Source organism: Aspergillus homomorphus (genome assembly GCF_003184865.1).
Source record: "Aspergillus homomorphus CBS 101889 unplaced genomic scaffold BO97scaffold_2, whole genome shotgun sequence".
In the NCBI taxonomy this organism is placed as follows: Eukaryota; Fungi; Ascomycota; class Eurotiomycetes; order Eurotiales; family Aspergillaceae; genus Aspergillus; species Aspergillus homomorphus.
In genome coordinates, this window is record NW_020291888.1 from 260,032 (window position 1) to 276,425 (window position 16,394).

Consider the following 16,394-nt stretch of genomic DNA (forward strand, 5'->3'; position numbering starts at 1 on the left):
CGCAAAGACACTTGGAGGCTTAGTACATGCTCTGGCTGCGGATCTAGAGCGGAGACGGACCTGCGCATCGTTGGGTCTACTAATCCACTTAGAGTTCGCCTCTCGATGGATCCTCCTCCCCGCGTTCACCAGAAAGCCTAGTCGACCTTGATTTAGAGAAAATGCTGGATAATTTGGTTGGATCATGTGGATGCTGTCAGGTCTTTTTCTTTTTTCGGGGCGGCGAATTGCGGCTTTTGCGGGGAAAGGCAGAACGTATCAGAAACCAACCCAGTGTCCTGAATCCGGAATGTAGAAGTCCCCTTGTTGATATCGTCTGACCTAATGATGATCCTGGACGCTATAATCTACCGTCATGGATATAATTGGGGCCATTACCCTCACCGGGGGAAAGGTTTCGCCATCGTTAGTGCGGCCCGGTCTGGTTTGCATTGCGAAGCCCTTGATATATAAGAGTGGTCAAAGTTTCTTTGCAGACCGGCCTCCCACTCTTTCAAATCTCTCTCTTTTGTGTCAGGTCAGACCTTATCGTACTTTGTCTGTGAAGTTATTCTTGAAGGGCCATGAATAACTCCATATGCGCTGGGGTTGCGTTTGCATTTCTTTTCCTTATCATTTCGAAGTTCCGAACGAGCCTGTTCTCAAAATGGACGTCTAAGCCATGCACAGAGGTGAACTGCAATGACCTCAAGCCATATCCAGCCCAGCCCATCAAGGGCCGGGAGCGGTACCGAGTGATGATGGATGTCCGAAGGTTGGACGTGGCAAATTGGCTCACTGTCGACAATAATTACATGGCCGAGCATGTCGTCCGGGGCCAATTACTGGAGAAAGAGAAGAGCAAAGTCTTGCAATGCCTTCCAGAGTCATACGACGCGTGCATGGAAGCACTGGAAGAGGTGGTTGACTTTCTTTGCCAACGGTTCTCGACTGTATTCGAACGAAAGAAGTCTGGCGACGAGTGGACTATTCACAATAAGATGACGGGTGAGACGTTTGTCTTTGGTGGACAGAACAAGGAAGTCGATCCGCTCGAGGTTGCTGTGAGGTTGACAATGGAGGACCTGAGTATCCTGATGAAGAATGAGGATGATGAATACTACCTGTCAGTAGCCCTTACTTGAATCCCAGCAGTACGGACTAGAACAGTGACTGACATCTCGCACAGAGCCGCCAGCGCAAGTCTTTTCCCTGTGGGCTGGACAGTGCAGGAACGTATCGGATGGACGATCTCTAGGCTTCACAATCCTGTACCTTTGTGGCACCAGCAAGTCGCCAATTCGGTCAGCAAGTGAGTTATTCTATGAAACCTTGGGCGCAAACATAGATGGAAATTGGCAAAACTGACCCTTTTCGATTCAGATTCCTGGCTCGTCTGACTCCCGAGTCACCAATGGAGAGGTCCAACTACTTTGTTGAGGTGAAGCGACCAGACGAAGAACTATTCGATATCCTCTACCGTCCGACCTCATTGTCCGAAGACAATCCAGATCCATCACCGCAGGATATTGTGATTCGACGTGAGCGTCAGACCTTCCGTCGGTTGCCGCGAACGGGGGCGATTGTATTTGGTGTCAAGACCTTTCTGACAACCTTGGAGGAACTGCCGATGCAGGAGTTGCAGAATCTAGCGAAGGAGATCAAGAGTTGGCCCGAGTATGTGGGAGAATACAAAGGCCGCGAAGTCTGGGGACCCAAAGCACTCGAGTTCTGTGAGAAGAAAACTCGGATGATGGAGAAGCAGGAAGTCTAATTAATGAGGAAGCTGAAACGGAGAAAGGAGGGAATGAAGGAAGGATGGAACCAGCATTGGTGGTATTTTGCCTTTTGCGTTTCGCATCCCTTCATTGCATTTGGCCAGCAAAATCGCGAGGGCGGATGTCTGATGATTGCTTGCAAAAGTCACTGTCCTTAGCATAGCACCTGTACTTTTGAGCCTGTTTTGTCTGCTTTCCCTCTATATTGTTTCGATATCTGTTGGTCGGCTGGTCTGCTTGTTTTCTGTTATTGGTTTCAAGGTGGTTCTACTCATTGGCATGGTAGAGACTGGGTGGATTTGTATGATTTATGACTGTTATATCACTGAACTTGTATGAGGATGAAATGAAGTATTTATGAACAATGTATTATCTGGAAAATGTTTCCGAGTGAGTCGAATGACATACAAGAAAGAGGGACATCAAAATATATCCGCAATAGATCTGAAGGAAGCAAGTCATAACCTGTGAATAGATCGTCTATTGGATATGCAACAAAAAAAGGATTACATGCTAGAGTGACATTTTCAGGGGTGCAGAAAGGGTATAATATGTATGTAGACGTCACATCCCTCAGATCTTTGAGCGTGGCGGCTCATCCTGCTTGAGCCGTACGACACCCTGTTTCATCTCCAGCATTAGCACTGACTCAAATTGAGGCGGGAAGGTCGAACACGTAGGACAATCATACCTCTTGCGTGCATGTGGCGATTAGAATTCCATCCTTGGACCAGATCTTCTGGAGGGCCAAGCCTCTTCCCTCACCAGCCCACGGACTCTCCATCTCGGAAAGCATCCATTCGTCTGCTCGGAATGCCCAGGGATTATGGAAGTGGATTGAGTGGTCGAGACTGACCATCATGCCCACCTCCTTGTGCTCTTCGGGATCCTGATTCGTAGCCTTGCTCAGAGCACCCTCCAAGCGACGACGAAGCTCCACGGTCTCTTCCTCTTTCAGCTCCTTGAGCGCACGAGCGATGTCTTCATCATCTAGATCCGACGGGTTCTTAAGAGCCCTGAGCAGCTTCTCGAGTTCGGCCGGCGAGGAGAAGCGTGGTATATCGTGGACTCTGGATACCGTGCCAATGAAATAGCTGTCGGTGATGTATGCAAGGGCGGACAAGTGGGCACGGTGTCCTCCTGCATCGGAAATCTTGCCTCGTGATCGAAAGAACCGTCTGACCTTTCTGTCCTCCGGCGGCAAGTGACCTACAATTGTCAGCTCTCGGCCCCTAATTCACCCCAGAGCTACGCATTGAATACTGACGATTTACGATTCCCGCTTTTTGTGACTCAAACGGCCCCCCGTCCGATTGTTGGAATGCCCTTTTGGCACCAGGTCCCGAGTCCTCCGGTAGCGCAACGGACGGCATGGATGAGGCATGCTCGAGCTTTTTCTTCCCACCGCTGTTGGCTTTGCTGAAGCTCAAGGTGGTAGTGAAGATAGGTCGGCCACGCTGCCTGGCTTGTACGGTGCGGGTGATGAAGCTTCGGCCGTCGCGGACTCGTTCGACGTGGTATAGGATGGGGATTTCGGAATCGCCGGCCAAAACGAAATAACAATGCATACTGTGGACGGCGAAATCGGCGGGGATGGTTCGCATCGCAGCGGCAAGAGACTGGGCGATAGCGGCACCGCCGTAGATGCCGCGCGCGCCCGGAGGATGCCAGAGCGGTCGGGTATTCGTGAACACATCCTAGTGAAAAACAGGTGGGATTAGGATTGACCACTCAGATAGAGGAAGGGATAGTAGTTGACATACGTTGCCCACGTCAACCACGGGGGTCAACTCCAACACGTTCTCTATCGGCGCTTTTGAGGGGTCCAGCGGCGGGGGTTCGAACAAGGTTACGGATTTGGCCATGGTGAGCGCGCGTAGTCCCCAACAAGCACGAACGATGGTCGGAGAAACCTGGGAAGCGCGGGATAGGAGGAACGTATCTTTAAATCGTGGCTCGGAAAAAGGGTTAGGAGTCAGGAGTCAAGACAACCTCTTGGTGGAAAGGTTGGATGGAGTCTTGACCTTCCAAGTCCCGCCATGCTGTTCCGCACGGTCTGTCCTGATCGGGTAATTGCCGAGGTCCCATTTATGGATCCGATTATGAAATGATCAGCATGGCTGGGCTTATCTTGGTTCATAATACACCTTAGACTGGCATGAAAGAGGATTAAGACGAGGTAGTTCAGTCTTGACCTCGGCATGGCTTTTGAACTGTGATAAGCAGCTTGTCAGATGACAGCTGTTACACAGTGGCTTTATAAGGACTGAGTCCCTTGTGATAGCGTCGCACTCATCGCCATATAAGGATCTCATGAACATGAAATCACAGTTTGGTGTATACGAGGTTTGTCATGACTAAATACCGTTGCCTCGAGGAATAGGTCTATCAAAGCGTCAATTACACTGGGCAGATCACTTGGAGATAACAAATTATCACGAAATGCTTCCATCGTTAGCGTCGTCCCAATTGAGTTGGAAGCGGAAAAGCGAGGAAAATAAGATATAGGAAACCTATACGATGCTACGAGCTTGAAGCCTAGATCCACAGCTACCGATGTTGCTTCCGCTACCTCAAATCATACCGACAGGTGACGACTGGATTGCTTCGCGAACAAAGCAAAGAACATGGATAAGTGATTAAACTATAGATTAGGGCATTAGTGAGCATGGTATGGATGCACAAGACCATAAGGCTGGCTGTTTCGTACAATAGCACCAAGTTCGAAGCACCAATGCAAAGACCCTTGGAGAGTCTGAAACCTCTCATCTGAGGTAATTCTCCTCCCGAGGAGGGGGTACAAATGTATCCCAGCCCTTGCCCGGATTGACTAGCTCGGGGGCGTTGACTTGAAAGGTCTTCTGATACGACTTGGACTTCCTCTTTTTTGAGGACTCTGGACCCAAAAGTCGTTGCAATTGCTGTCGCTGCATCTCTTCCTCAGTCAAGCGCGGCCTTCCATGATCGCCTGCAAGAAACACACCGGGGACGTCCCACGCATAAGCACATAAAGCCCCAAAGGCAGAAAGAATAGCAAAGGCACTAGGAAGACCCAGACTGGTAATCTCCAGGCTGCCCATTGGAAGCAGATTTCGACACATGATATTAAGCAGAACGTTCAATAGAGCGAGCAGATTTGAGCTCAGGCAAGGTCTGAAGGAGTCTTAGCCTGATGAAGTGAGCGATCGTCAAGGAGCACGTACAGAAACAACGAATTGAGCAGGAAGTCGCGGTTGTGAGGCTGGAAACAGACAACTAGGATTGACAAAGAGTATGCAATGGCGATAAGAAAGAAAGCCGCAATCATCGTGGACGTCTTGTCCGCACGGGATTCGGCCTTGTCTTTCCCGAATGCCAGTGGGAGCACCAGATACCTTGGAGAATGAGCTGATCAGCACCCCTGTTTTTGCGGTATTTGGACCGACATTCAATGACACACCCCACGAGAAGCACTTGCGACGAAAATGCCGCGGAAATTTTCCAAACTCGACTGGCGGGCTTGAGCGAAACGTGTTGCTCCTGCGATACGACAGGCAGTGCCTGAATTTGAGGGGTAGACACTGCAGACGATCCCCAGCCTAAAGCTCCCGTGGGGGAGAAGGCACCGACAGGAGCTGTCATCGGTGTGGTCATAAGAGTGCCTCAAAGGGACGAGTGCGAGGAGCAATATGTAAGGAGACAGTATAGGATACAACAAACGGCGGTCAAAAATGCAATGACAGCGACACTGCGCGAAATTTGCGCTGTATGATGCAGTTGTGGTAGTAGAAGTGACGGTGATGCAGCCGATGGACGGATTCGAGGCGCATGGCAGGAAGGGGGCTTGGAGAGCAACAAATGCGAGTAAGAAAATAAGAGGTCAATTATAGAACGTGGTCGCAGGGGTTTGTGCATCACCATCGCTGGTCGATTCGGTCAGCACCTCCAACACGGCGGCTGATAGACAGCAGCGAGCGAATGGCGTGGAGCCCATGGCTGCATACTATTTTAGTGCAGCTGTTATAGCTTCATTTTCCGGTTGTTCAGGAGTCCTTCAGTGTCGATCGGCCTGGTGTAGCTCCACCCCACGTGTTATGCAGATTAACATTCTTCAGATGTGAGTACGAGAAGGTTCCCATCTCTGTTTGTATTGCTGAGTAGTTATGTTCTGTGTGTCTGACAAGTAAAATGCCTCACACCCCAGGGTGGGTAAGATGGGTAAGTTGCGAGCGAGATGAATCGAAGTGGTGCGGGGGGATTTTGAAATCGGCCGAAGGATTTGCTTTTGGCCCGAGCACTTTATCAGCAACAACAGTTGAATTGAGTGGCCCCACAGACTTGCAGAACCTGGCTGGATCGTTGAAGTCAGCTTAAGGGATCTACGCTGGTCAGGGGATTCAGGCCATCAATGTATTCAGGAAGCTTTCTGCTATCTTTGTTGCAAGTGTGTTCTGGGACTACCAAAGCATGACACCCAATCACACTTGCTGTTTGGACTAGGTTGTTGCCCGCCCTATGAACCAAGTCAATGAAAGAGCAAGCTTTGTTTCATTAACAGCCTTGCACAACCGATCCGGTTAAATGCTGTTTGCTCAGGGTATTACGCCGCGTTCACTAGCCCGGTACTTAACCTCAGCTAGTTCGATTCACAACAGATTCGCCGAAGCTGAAGCAGAAGAGGTTACTTGGGGTACAGTTTTATGCTCCAATCCATTGCCACTAGCAATATTAAAGGAAATAAAGGAAATACTGCACCGCATAATGGAATACCGCACAGCACAGGGCTCGAGTCCCATGGCGTGGCCAAACCATGATAGTACCTCTTGAGCAGCCACGATAGGTCAGTAACCGCGAATATCTTCGTGATCGTATATGGTGTGTGTCTTAGCTCAATACTGCCACTGATTGGGTCCGACTTCGGCACAGCTCTCGATATATGATGAAAGGTGTCCCTTCTCTCTACTTTTGCATTTATTCAACGCTGAGGCTCACTGCTCGTTCGGGAAGCTTCATTGACATGAGGATACAATGGCTTGCGGGATGTTTTCTTGATATCATATAGAATGGCGAGGTGCGCGAAGGTCTATCGCCGAGAGTGCATCAACCAAAGATACTGACTGTTTTATGTACAGAAAGTCAAGCAGCTATTAGCGATCACTTGTTCAATATTCGCTTATGATAAGACAGTCGGCCACAACGCGAGCTCAAACTGAATGACGAGGTCTCTTTGCATGTTAAATGAATAATGCTTGGCTGCATGTAGCCTTATGTCGCTCAAGGGCAGCTGCGTATTGATTAATTGCTCCATCGGAGTATATTCCTTCGCACTGCCGTGCTCATGATAACAAGATTTGCGAAACTGAAACAGCCAAAGATAGAAAGCTCGTGCGAGCCGTCTTCATCCCAGCTCTTGTTTGACCGGAAGATTTGTACGCTGTGGTCTCCTCTCAAGACTGACTCTATTCGATGCCGTTGAACAAAAGCCAACGTTACTTCATGAAGCTATACGTATCACCACGGCCCCAGAAGTCAAACCTTATCCAATCATCGATCACTTGTCAGGGAGGTACCTTCACGTCAACTTTTTCCTTGGCAGCGACGAGTTGATCAAGACTCCAATAGTAAGGATATAAGATGAAAACATGCGCCCAGGATATACATTGACAGCTCGAAATCGCTCCGTGGGATCTGCATCCGCTTTGATAGTGAGGATAATATCCCATAGACACCGACGCGGAGATCTTGCGTGCGACCAACAAGGCCCTGGGGCTGTTCCTTCGTTCCAAAATCGGTGGACCCTGGAAATATCCATTTGTTATCAACCTCGAGAATCGAAGCTAGGTAAGGCGTGCTGCAGGCGTTGCCAGTGTTTCTGGTCGGCTGGGACGTGTCATCCAGAAGCTTTCACCATGAGGGCATTGTTTGAGTCATCATGCGGAGGATCCTGATAGGGAACCCTATGCAATGCCATAGAAAAGTCGGGTTAAACTAGACAGAGCTTCTGTCCAAAGCCGAATAACCCATCCGCCTTAGTGGATATGATTCAATTCGAGATGACGATCGGGGGTTTGATCCGTGGTTTTGTACAGCTGTTGTGAAGAAGATGATTACGAGACTACGACCATAGATGACTAGAGGCACAGCGGATGCAGAGGCGAAGATCATGAACACCTACGATCACCTTGATGGAGGCAGGGTTCGAGGATCCAGTTATAGCACAGGCTCCGATCTTCGGTCGGCTTCCCGTTGACCGAAGGGAAATAATGCGCCAATCACGGACCTCGGCGGGCTGGGCAGAATTCAAGGGCTATCCAGGACTTCCAAGTTCAGGGTGCGGTCAAAGAAAAGGCCGTACTACTTATCAGTCGGATAGCTCTCATTGTGGATGTGGATACTGAACAGATGGAGTTAAAAGAATAGTCAGGGGGGAACAGCAGCGAACAACAGCAAGAAGGAAATCTGTCTTCATGGGAGAATAAGACTAGGTATGAGGCTGACATGCCAGCCGTCAGGGACGTGTCCAGTCGGATACAGTTGACCGGGAACGTGTATGCCTCAGGCGATGTAGGGTTTATTGGTGACACCTTTTCGCTGACCGATGTGAAGATCGAAGAGAGTCAGTTGTCTGTTAAACAGTTTTCAATTTTCTCGAGAGTCCAAGTAGTTAGTACTGTACCTAGTAGCAGGCCAGTCAGTCAGCCCTATCTCAATGCCCAAGGGAACCACCCTACCAATGTTCTACTCGACATTACTCAATTCTTGGCCCTATGACGATTTTGCCATCCTCTCTCTCTCTCTCTCTGCCCTCTTGTTGACCGGGGGATCGGAGTTAAGCGGTTCCAAGGCGCCGTGCATTGGCCGCGAAAAGTTTTCGGGTCCCGCTGGTCCGCTAGTACCAAAAGCAGAAAGCCCCGGGCCATCCCTTTCAAATCCTCCTCTCTTTCTCCCTCCCGTTGCCGGCCGCCTCCATTTTCTTCCTTTCCCAATTTCTGCAAAGCTTCAATCGCTTCGCTCTTCTTTCCTCCCCTCTCTTTCTCCCCCCCCACACTCCTCTCCTCCTTTCCGTTTTGTTTTTCTATAACATTTCATATACCCGTCATACATAATGTCCGTCACTACCCCTCCTGTCGACGCGCCTACTGGCCTCGGCCTCTACTCCAGATTCGCCTTCGCTGGTGCTGTCTGCTGTTCCGTTACTCACGGAGCTCTCACTCCTGTCGATGTGTAAGTCGGACACCGTCTCGTCTCGCCTTCGTCGCAATTGAACGCGCTCGGAAACCCGCCTGTGTGCGCGCGCTCGATCGACTGCCTCTCCTGCCATCCGACCATGCCGTTGCTGACGTCCTATCTCTCGTGCTCTACAGCGTCAAGACCAGAATCCAGCTTGACCCCGTCACCTACAACCGTGGTATGATCGGTGGCTTCAAGCAGGTCGTTGCCAACGAGGGTGCTGGCGCTCTCCTCACTGGTTTCGGTCCCACCGCTGCTGGTTACTTCCTCCAGGGTGCTTTCAAGTTCGGTGGTTACGAGTTCTTCAAGCAGCAGTGGATCAACCAGCTTGGTTACGAGACTGCCTCCAACAACCGCACCGCTGTCTACCTCGCTTCTTCCGCCACCGCTGAGTTCTTCGCTGATATCGCCCTGTGCCCTCTTGAGGCCACCCGTATTCGTCTCGTCTCCCAGCCTACTTTCGCTTCCGGTCTCATGAGCGGTTTCGGTAAGATCCTCAAGAACGAGGGTGTCGGTGCCTTCTACTCTGGTTTCGGTCCTATGCTCTTCAAGCAGTATGTTTTTCTCCCACGTGGTCAGGCTATGCGCCGTTGCTAACTCCCGGCAGGGTTCCTTACACTATGGCCAAGTTCGTCGTTTTCGAGAAGACCGTTGAGGCTGTCTACGGTTACGTTGACAAGAACTCCGTCTCTGATGGTGCTAAGACTGGTATCAACCTTGGCTCTGGTCTCATTGCTGGTTTCGCTGCTGCCATCGTCTCCCAGCCCGCCGACACTATGCTCTCCAAGATCAACAAGACCCCCGGTGAGCCTGGTGAGGGTACCGTCTCCCGTCTCGTCAAGATCGGTAAGGAGCTCGGTCTCCGTGGCTCTTACGCCGGTATTGGTGCCCGTCTCTTCATGGTAAGTTATTCCACTCAAATGGATCCCTTCGATCTTGGATCTGGAGACTAACTATCTATACAGGTTGGTACCATCACCGCTGGTCAGTTCGCCATCTACGGTGACATCAAGGTATGCACATCCCTTCTTTACAGTTGCCCATAAATAAATGACTAACTGTCTTTCCCAGCGTATGCTCGGTGCCACTGGTGGTGTTGAGATCGGCAAATAAATGTCGAATTGTACGATTACTTGAGTATGTTAGATCTTCAGTTTTGATACAATGCATATATGTTAGATTAGAGCACGGATCTGAAGCTCGGGGAATGACTCGCCGAGCTGCCGAGCCTCCGCAGGCGGTATGCGCCCTCCATTCGGACGTCCTTCGTATTGTACCGGCTTAGGAGCAGCCGATCACACTTCCCCAGTGCAACTCAAGACGACCGCGCCGGTAGATGACAGTGTCATATCTCAGCGATCTACGCGAGTGTACTATGTACTTGTACGAGCATGTCAAGAAAATGGTACAGAAGCGTACAGTAGAGTGAAAGCACCGATAGCCCTTTACGACGCTCAATTCATCCACATCAGCACGCTCGGTCTTGAACGACCAACCAGATACCGTATCCCTCAAAAGTACACACTAGGGCTGGACGATGAAGACAGCTGCTTCTGTGGCTATTGTGCTCTTCGATAATCCGTAGAAAGCGTGCGCTTCCGTCAGGGAGGCAGCTAGTGATTCGATCTTGTTGCTGGGCAAAGTTGATGGGAGATATCCGGCTTGTAAGAGCTTGGTAGACGCCAGTCCGGGCGTATAGCCGCAGGTTGATAATCAAGCTGTCGACTGAGTCAATGCCTAGTTCTAATTATTAGTTGCCTTGGAGCATGTAGTCTGAGCGGAAGATCCCACATCAGAAGCCAGACACTTTGATCCCTTAAAGCTGTGAGTATTCAGAAGGATACATCTGGGGATAACTACCGAACGGAGAGTCTTCGACACATTGAATTATTGTTTGCTACGATGGAACACCGGTACTCAAGCCACCTACAAGACTGTGCACACTGCCTCTTGGGCTTGTTTCTCACGGACATGACGAGGAGTTGCTCGAGCTATAGACGAGGCGTCAGTAGAACTGATATCTGTCGATCTAGGCCTAGTTCCATTGCAGTTAGCGCGAAGCTCCACCCATATCCGCTTCGGTGCCTGAGGATTGCCACTCACCCTCCGCCGCCCCCGAATCCGTGCTTGTGCCTGGCCCCATGATGGTTATTGATGATCATCATCTCTGATCACCTTTGACCATGCTCTAACTCCTCCCATCGCTAGTCATGTCGATTCTATATTCCGGGCTCCTTCGGGCCCTGCCTCTCGTTCTTCTCTTCTTCACAGCCATCGTCGCTGCCGAGCATACCTCGAACTGGGCCGTCCTCGTCTCTACCTCGCGCTTCTGGTTCAACTACCGCCACCTCGCCAATGTCCTCTCTCTCTATCGAACCGTCAAGCGGTTGGGGATTCCCGACTCGCAGATTATCCTGATGCTTCCCGATGATATGGCCTGCAACCCCCGCAACGCTTTCCCAGGAACCGTCTACAGCAACGCCGACCGCGCAGTCGATCTCTACGGCGACAACATCGAAGTCGACTATCGGGGGTACGAAGTCACCGTGGAGAACTTCATCCGTCTTCTGACCGACCGACTCGACGAAGATGTTCCACGCAGCAAACGGCTGGGGTCCGACGCGGGAAGTAATGTTCTGGTATACATGACCGGCCATGGAGGGGACCAGTTTCTCAAGTTCCAGGACTCCGAGGAGATCGGGGCGTGGGATCTGGCTGATGCATTCGGCCAGATGTGGGAAAAGAAGCGCTATCACGAACTTCTGTTCATGATCGATACCTGCCAGGCCAACACTATGTACACGCACTTCTACTCGCCCAACATCATCGCTACGGGATCGAGTGCCCTCGACCAGTCCTCGTACTCGCACCATGCGGACAGCGATGTGGGTGTAGCAGTGATTGACCGGTGGACATACTACGTGCTGGAGTTCCTCGAGACGCAGGTGACGAGTGCGAACTCGAAACAGACCTTGGGCGATCTTTTTGATTCCTACGATGAGTCCAAGATCCATTCCCAGCCGGGAGTGCGATGGGACCTCTTCCCTGGCGGCGAGCAGGAGGGTCGTCTACGCACGGTGGTGGACTTCTTTGGAAATGTCCAGAATGTCGAGGTCGAGAACGTTAATGCAACAGAGCCCGGCTCCCTCCAGGAGGATCTCATCGAGATCGCCCGGCTTGTGGAGAAATGGCGCACTCACGACCGGGACCTGTTCGCAGGGCACAATGATTCGCTTCTGCAGGATGGGGCGACCGCTGCTTCCCCGGACGCTGGTGTGCACCAGTCGTCTCCGCACCATACCGTCAAGATGAAGGTTGGACCCGCGAGGATGACCCCGGAGTCCACATGGGAGAAGCGGTTCATCGGGCTGACTGTCTTGGGCGCATGTGCGGCCGTCTGGCTCGGCGGCTCCATTGCAGGCGCGACCTCTGCTTGACTTCGTATTGTATAGCGTGTGACGTTCTTTTTTCTTATCTTCATTATACCTAACCCCGTTCATGATTGAACTTTACTACCACCAAGAATTGCATATAGTACTTGCCACTTAGTACGTTGTCGGATAGCACATGAGAAATCGCCTCAGGGCATATGATGCAGAGAGAATGGCGCGAACTGCATCCCATTTTATTCAAGAACAATCGCAAGTGTAGATCTACCGGAGGAGTACGTGCGCCCGATTATGATATCATCGCTCTTAGGACGAACTCAATCAAGGCAGTTCAATCCTTGGTATAATTTACCAGGGGATATAGTTAGTCGAAGGCCGTTCGCGTGTGTTGAACCATAAACAATGCCTCCTCATACAGACCAGATAAAAGAAGTATACTATAACGCGAGGCACGGATTTTTAAGGTATTGTGAGAGATTTGAAACATTTTCCACCCTTTCCTCGCAGCTACGAGCAACTAAAGGCATGCCGAAGTTGGCCTGCCCCAGTCAAAAGAAATTCTTCAGTGGAAAAAGAAAAAGGCTTGGCGGAAATCGCCCTCCGCACGTGCCAGACGCGTCGTCGGGCTGGAGATGCGCGCGACGGGTAAGTAACGATTATTACTTACTGCGTGCGACTTTACTTAGCCGCTCGATCGAACTGCCTGTCTCTGCTTTATTACTACTACTACATTTCCCCCATAAACAATTTACCCCTCTCAACAATGGAGTCCTTGTCGGTCTAGAGATCCTTATTTCGAAGACTCTCCTGCTTCTCATTTTCTCCTCCATTGTTATCTTCATTTTCTATCCCACAGAGTCGGGGGCCTGTGGAAGGGGGCCCTTGCTGCTACTACTACTACTACTACTACTACTACTGCTGCTGCTACTGCTGCTGCTCTCTCTTCTCCCTTGATCCTCCACAGACACTATCATTAAATCTTCTCGCGCGCGTCTCGTTATAACACCATCCCCGTAACCGCCCGGCCCTTCCCTTCCACGTCGAGTCGAGGAGCGAGAGCGAGAGAGAGGGTGGGATTTCGCCGCGCCTTGTCAACTGTCCGGGCGCCATGTATCTCCCGCGTCAGCTCATATCCCATCTATACCTGCAACTGCTCCGGTCGCACCACCCGCTCTCGCCGCCGGTGCTCATCCTCGTCGCCCTCGAACCCGATGCGCTCTGTGCCTGTCGCATCCTCACCGCCCTCCTGAAACGCGACTATATCCCGCACAAGATCCAACCGGTGGCCGGGTATGGCGATCTCGCTCGCGCCGGGGAGGAGTTGGTTAAGCCCATGCGGACGACGAATGGAGGCAGCGGGGGCGTCGTCATCTGTCTTGGGGTCGGGGGCTTGGTGGACTTAACGGAGATCCTGTGTTTGGGTAGTCCGGAGGAGGAAGACAATAATGCCGTGGACGACGAGGGGCAGGGACAGGCCGAGGATATGGGCGGCGTGGAGGTCTGGGTGTTCGACGCGAGACGGCCGTGGAATCTGTCGAATGTCTTCGGGGGCGAGGCTGCGACTGCCGGTATAGCAGGCCACCAGAGTGATGGTAATGCGCGACGGAGACCGCGCGGGGTGGATCGAGGGTGTATCACATCTGGGTACGCGTCGGGGAACGGTGGGATTGTGGTCTACGACGATGGGGATATCGAGGAGGAGCTGGGGAAGGAGAGGGAAGCGTACTGCGAGTTGATGGCTATGCCGGAGGTGGATGAGGATGCAGAGGACGATGACGACACTGACGCGGACGACTCTGGGAGTGATGGTGAAGCGGACCACCCTTCTAGCTCCGATTCGAAGAAGCGGAAGTCGTGGTCGCGTCAGGACGATGAGGATGAGTCGGACGACGACGACGGGCCGCCCCGTCAGCGCAGGAGGAGTGATTCGGTATGTTCTTGTCCTATGGTGCTGCAATGGGTTATTGTTCGAGACTAATCGTGGAGTTCTCTGCTGCAGGGTTCATACATAATCTCGTCGCCGAGTCGTCCTCGGAGGATGGGGCATGACTCCTCGAACTCCTCACGCTCTGTTACGCCAACGTCGGACTCGCCGTCTCCATTACATCCGAAACCGCCCTCTACACGGACATTAAGGCGTCGGTTGCTCCGGATGAGAAGGAAGCATGAAAGTCTACTGCAAAGGTACTATAGCTCCGGGACGTCCTACTCGGAGCCGATATCTTCGCTTGTATACTCCCTCGCATCCGAGCTTGGTCGCGAAGATAACGATCTACTGTGGCTGGCCATTGTAGGTGTGTCGAGCTTGGAACTCAGCGGCCGCACGATGTCCGGAGTAGGCGTTTCCAACGCGCTCGAGTACGGTGGCTCAGCTGGATGGGGCGGAGAGAGAGGCGAACGAATACGGCAGATCATGCGAGACGAGGTTCATCGATTAAATCCTCCAGATCCTTACGAACGCGATATTAGAGGCGAGATAAACGGCGTCATCCCGACTACCGCCCGATCACCAACGGACAAGTCCATTCGATTATCCCCCGAACCTCGGTTCATTCTCATTCGACACTGGTCACTCTACGACAGTATGCTTCACAGCCCCTACCTGGCCTCCAGACTTCATGTTTGGACGGAAAATGGTAAGAAGCGATTACATAAACTGCTCGCAAAAATGGGCATCAGCCTCAACCAAAGTCATCAAAATTATACCCACATGGACATGGAATTGAAGCGCGTACTACGACAGCGTCTGCTCAAATACGCACCGATGTATGGACTCGATGGGCTTGTGCCTCCCGAAGCGTCTGGTCATGCTGCCTCGCGCGAGGGATGGGGATTCGTCCGCTGCTGGGGCTGGAAAGCTTGTCTTTCAGCGTCTGACGTGGGTGTTATTATCGGTGCGATTTTAGAGGTTGGCCCTGAGGATTCTCATGGAACATGGGACTCGAAACGGCTTTCGAAAGCTGCATCCGAGACTCATGGTGACGGATCCACCGAATCAGACCTGTCCAGTCTTCTGCCTCGCTTTTGGAGTGCATATGATGCTTTATCGCTGACGTCGGAGTCTCCTACGCTCCTTCTTGGCTCGCTTCCTCTCGCACAACACCTGCACCGTGCCATCCTACGGACGGGGACCTCTTTACTGGCCAAGCATCAAATCCGACACCTGCGCGCATTCCGCATCGCCGTTGTCAAGGATGGCCCCGATGTCAAGTTGTTCACTAATCCCGGAGCGCTGACGAAATTGGCTCTCTGGGTTGCAGAGGCGATTCGCGTGCAAGAACGAGAGCGAGCAGATACCGTCAAGATCGGCCGCAGACGGGCTGTGGGTACGCCGTTGGTCCTTGCCGGCCTCGACGAGGATCGAGGGCTATATGTGGTCGTCGGTACAGGAGGCGGAGGAGGTGTGGTCGACTTTGCTGCTCTCACCAAACGCCGCGAGGATAGACGACGGAAAAAGGAAGCCAAGGAGAAGAAGCGGAAAGAGCGGGAGGAGCACCGAGCCAGACGCGCCAGGGAGCGTGCAGCAAGGGATGACGACGAGGACGAGGCCGAGGAAACCGAAGAATCGTCCTCCGAATCGGAATCCGAGTCCGAAGACGAGCAGGACCTGGGCGGCAACAAGCACCTTCTGCGCAATCGGTTTGGTATCGCTTTCCAGGAGGTGGTTCAAGAGACCAGCGCCCGGGTCCGCATCGACAGCTTCGAGCACTGCGTGGTTGAAGTGCAGAAGGAGGATCTCGGAGGCTTCCTCGAAGCTCTCAGCTTCCGCAGTGTGGTCGGCTGATAGCCGCGATATGGGGCTATATTGTTCTTAAGTTCATGCCACGGCACAAACCCCAACTCTTCTTACTATACCATGCTCGATAATCATCTTGACGTGCGTGCTAACACGCCAATCCTCCTATTTTCCAGTCGTATTTGAGGCGGCATACCGAATATTTTGATACTCTGTTTTTTTTTCTTTTTCGCGTGGGATGCAGCAGCTTCGAGGAGTGGCTGGGACTTATTTCCTTTTCTTTTCAGGTTTTTTCTTCTGTGA

The 16,394-nt window shown here is 51.9% G+C and overlaps 5 protein-coding genes across 5 annotated transcripts; 3 read left to right on the plus strand and 2 right to left on the minus strand.

Annotated features, from left to right (window-relative positions):
• The first annotated feature begins 328 nt into the window (after positions 1 to 328).
• On the plus strand, positions 329 to 2,117 carry BO97DRAFT_360114 (heme-dependent oxidative N-demethylase family protein). The gene is made up of 3 exons (XM_025692346.1): positions 329 to 1,105; positions 1,169 to 1,291; positions 1,363 to 2,117. The coding sequence occupies exons 1-3, from the start codon at positions 564 to 566 to the stop codon at positions 1,751 to 1,753; spliced, it is 1,056 nt and encodes a 351-aa protein (XP_025555879.1). The 5' UTR covers positions 329 to 563; the 3' UTR covers positions 1,754 to 2,117.
• Positions 2,118 to 2,231: 114 nt separating this feature from the next.
• Positions 2,232 to 3,744, minus strand: BO97DRAFT_402381 (acyl-CoA thioesterase II). Its single transcript, XM_025694487.1, has 4 exons — positions 3,521 to 3,744; positions 3,025 to 3,454; positions 2,449 to 2,966; positions 2,232 to 2,378 (listed from the first exon to the last, which is right to left on the minus strand). The coding sequence occupies exons 1-4, from the start codon at positions 3,620 to 3,622 to the stop codon at positions 2,331 to 2,333; spliced, it is 1,098 nt and encodes a 365-aa protein (XP_025555880.1). The 5' UTR covers positions 3,623 to 3,744; the 3' UTR covers positions 2,232 to 2,330.
• Positions 3,745 to 4,392: 648 nt separating this feature from the next.
• On the minus strand, positions 4,393 to 5,378 carry BO97DRAFT_381712 (uncharacterized protein; the record flags this gene model as incomplete). Its single annotated transcript, XM_025693260.1, has 3 exons — positions 4,393 to 4,910; positions 4,961 to 5,131; positions 5,197 to 5,378. The coding sequence occupies 3 exons, from the start codon at positions 5,376 to 5,378 to the stop codon at positions 4,523 to 4,525; spliced, it is 741 nt and encodes a 246-aa protein (XP_025555881.1). The 3' UTR covers positions 4,393 to 4,522.
• Positions 5,379 to 8,695: 3,317 nt separating this feature from the next.
• Positions 8,696 to 10,154, plus strand: BO97DRAFT_402384 (putative mitochondrial phosphate carrier protein (Mir1)). The gene is made up of 5 exons (XM_025694488.1): positions 8,696 to 8,960; positions 9,101 to 9,520; positions 9,574 to 9,868; positions 9,932 to 9,979; positions 10,038 to 10,154. The coding sequence occupies exons 1-5, from the start codon at positions 8,842 to 8,844 to the stop codon at positions 10,077 to 10,079; spliced, it is 924 nt and encodes a 307-aa protein (XP_025555882.1). The 5' UTR covers positions 8,696 to 8,841; the 3' UTR covers positions 10,080 to 10,154.
• A 938-nt stretch (positions 10,155 to 11,092) lies between these two features.
• BO97DRAFT_467335 (cell division control protein 45) lies at positions 11,093 to 16,292 on the plus strand. The gene is made up of 4 exons (XM_025699642.1): positions 11,093 to 12,181; positions 13,629 to 13,923; positions 14,170 to 14,285; positions 14,355 to 16,292. Exons 1-4 carry the CDS (start codon positions 11,177 to 11,179, stop codon positions 16,137 to 16,139), a joined length of 3,201 nt encoding a protein of 1,066 aa, XP_025555883.1. The 5' UTR covers positions 11,093 to 11,176; the 3' UTR covers positions 16,140 to 16,292.
• Positions 16,293 to 16,394: the final 102 nt, after the last annotated feature.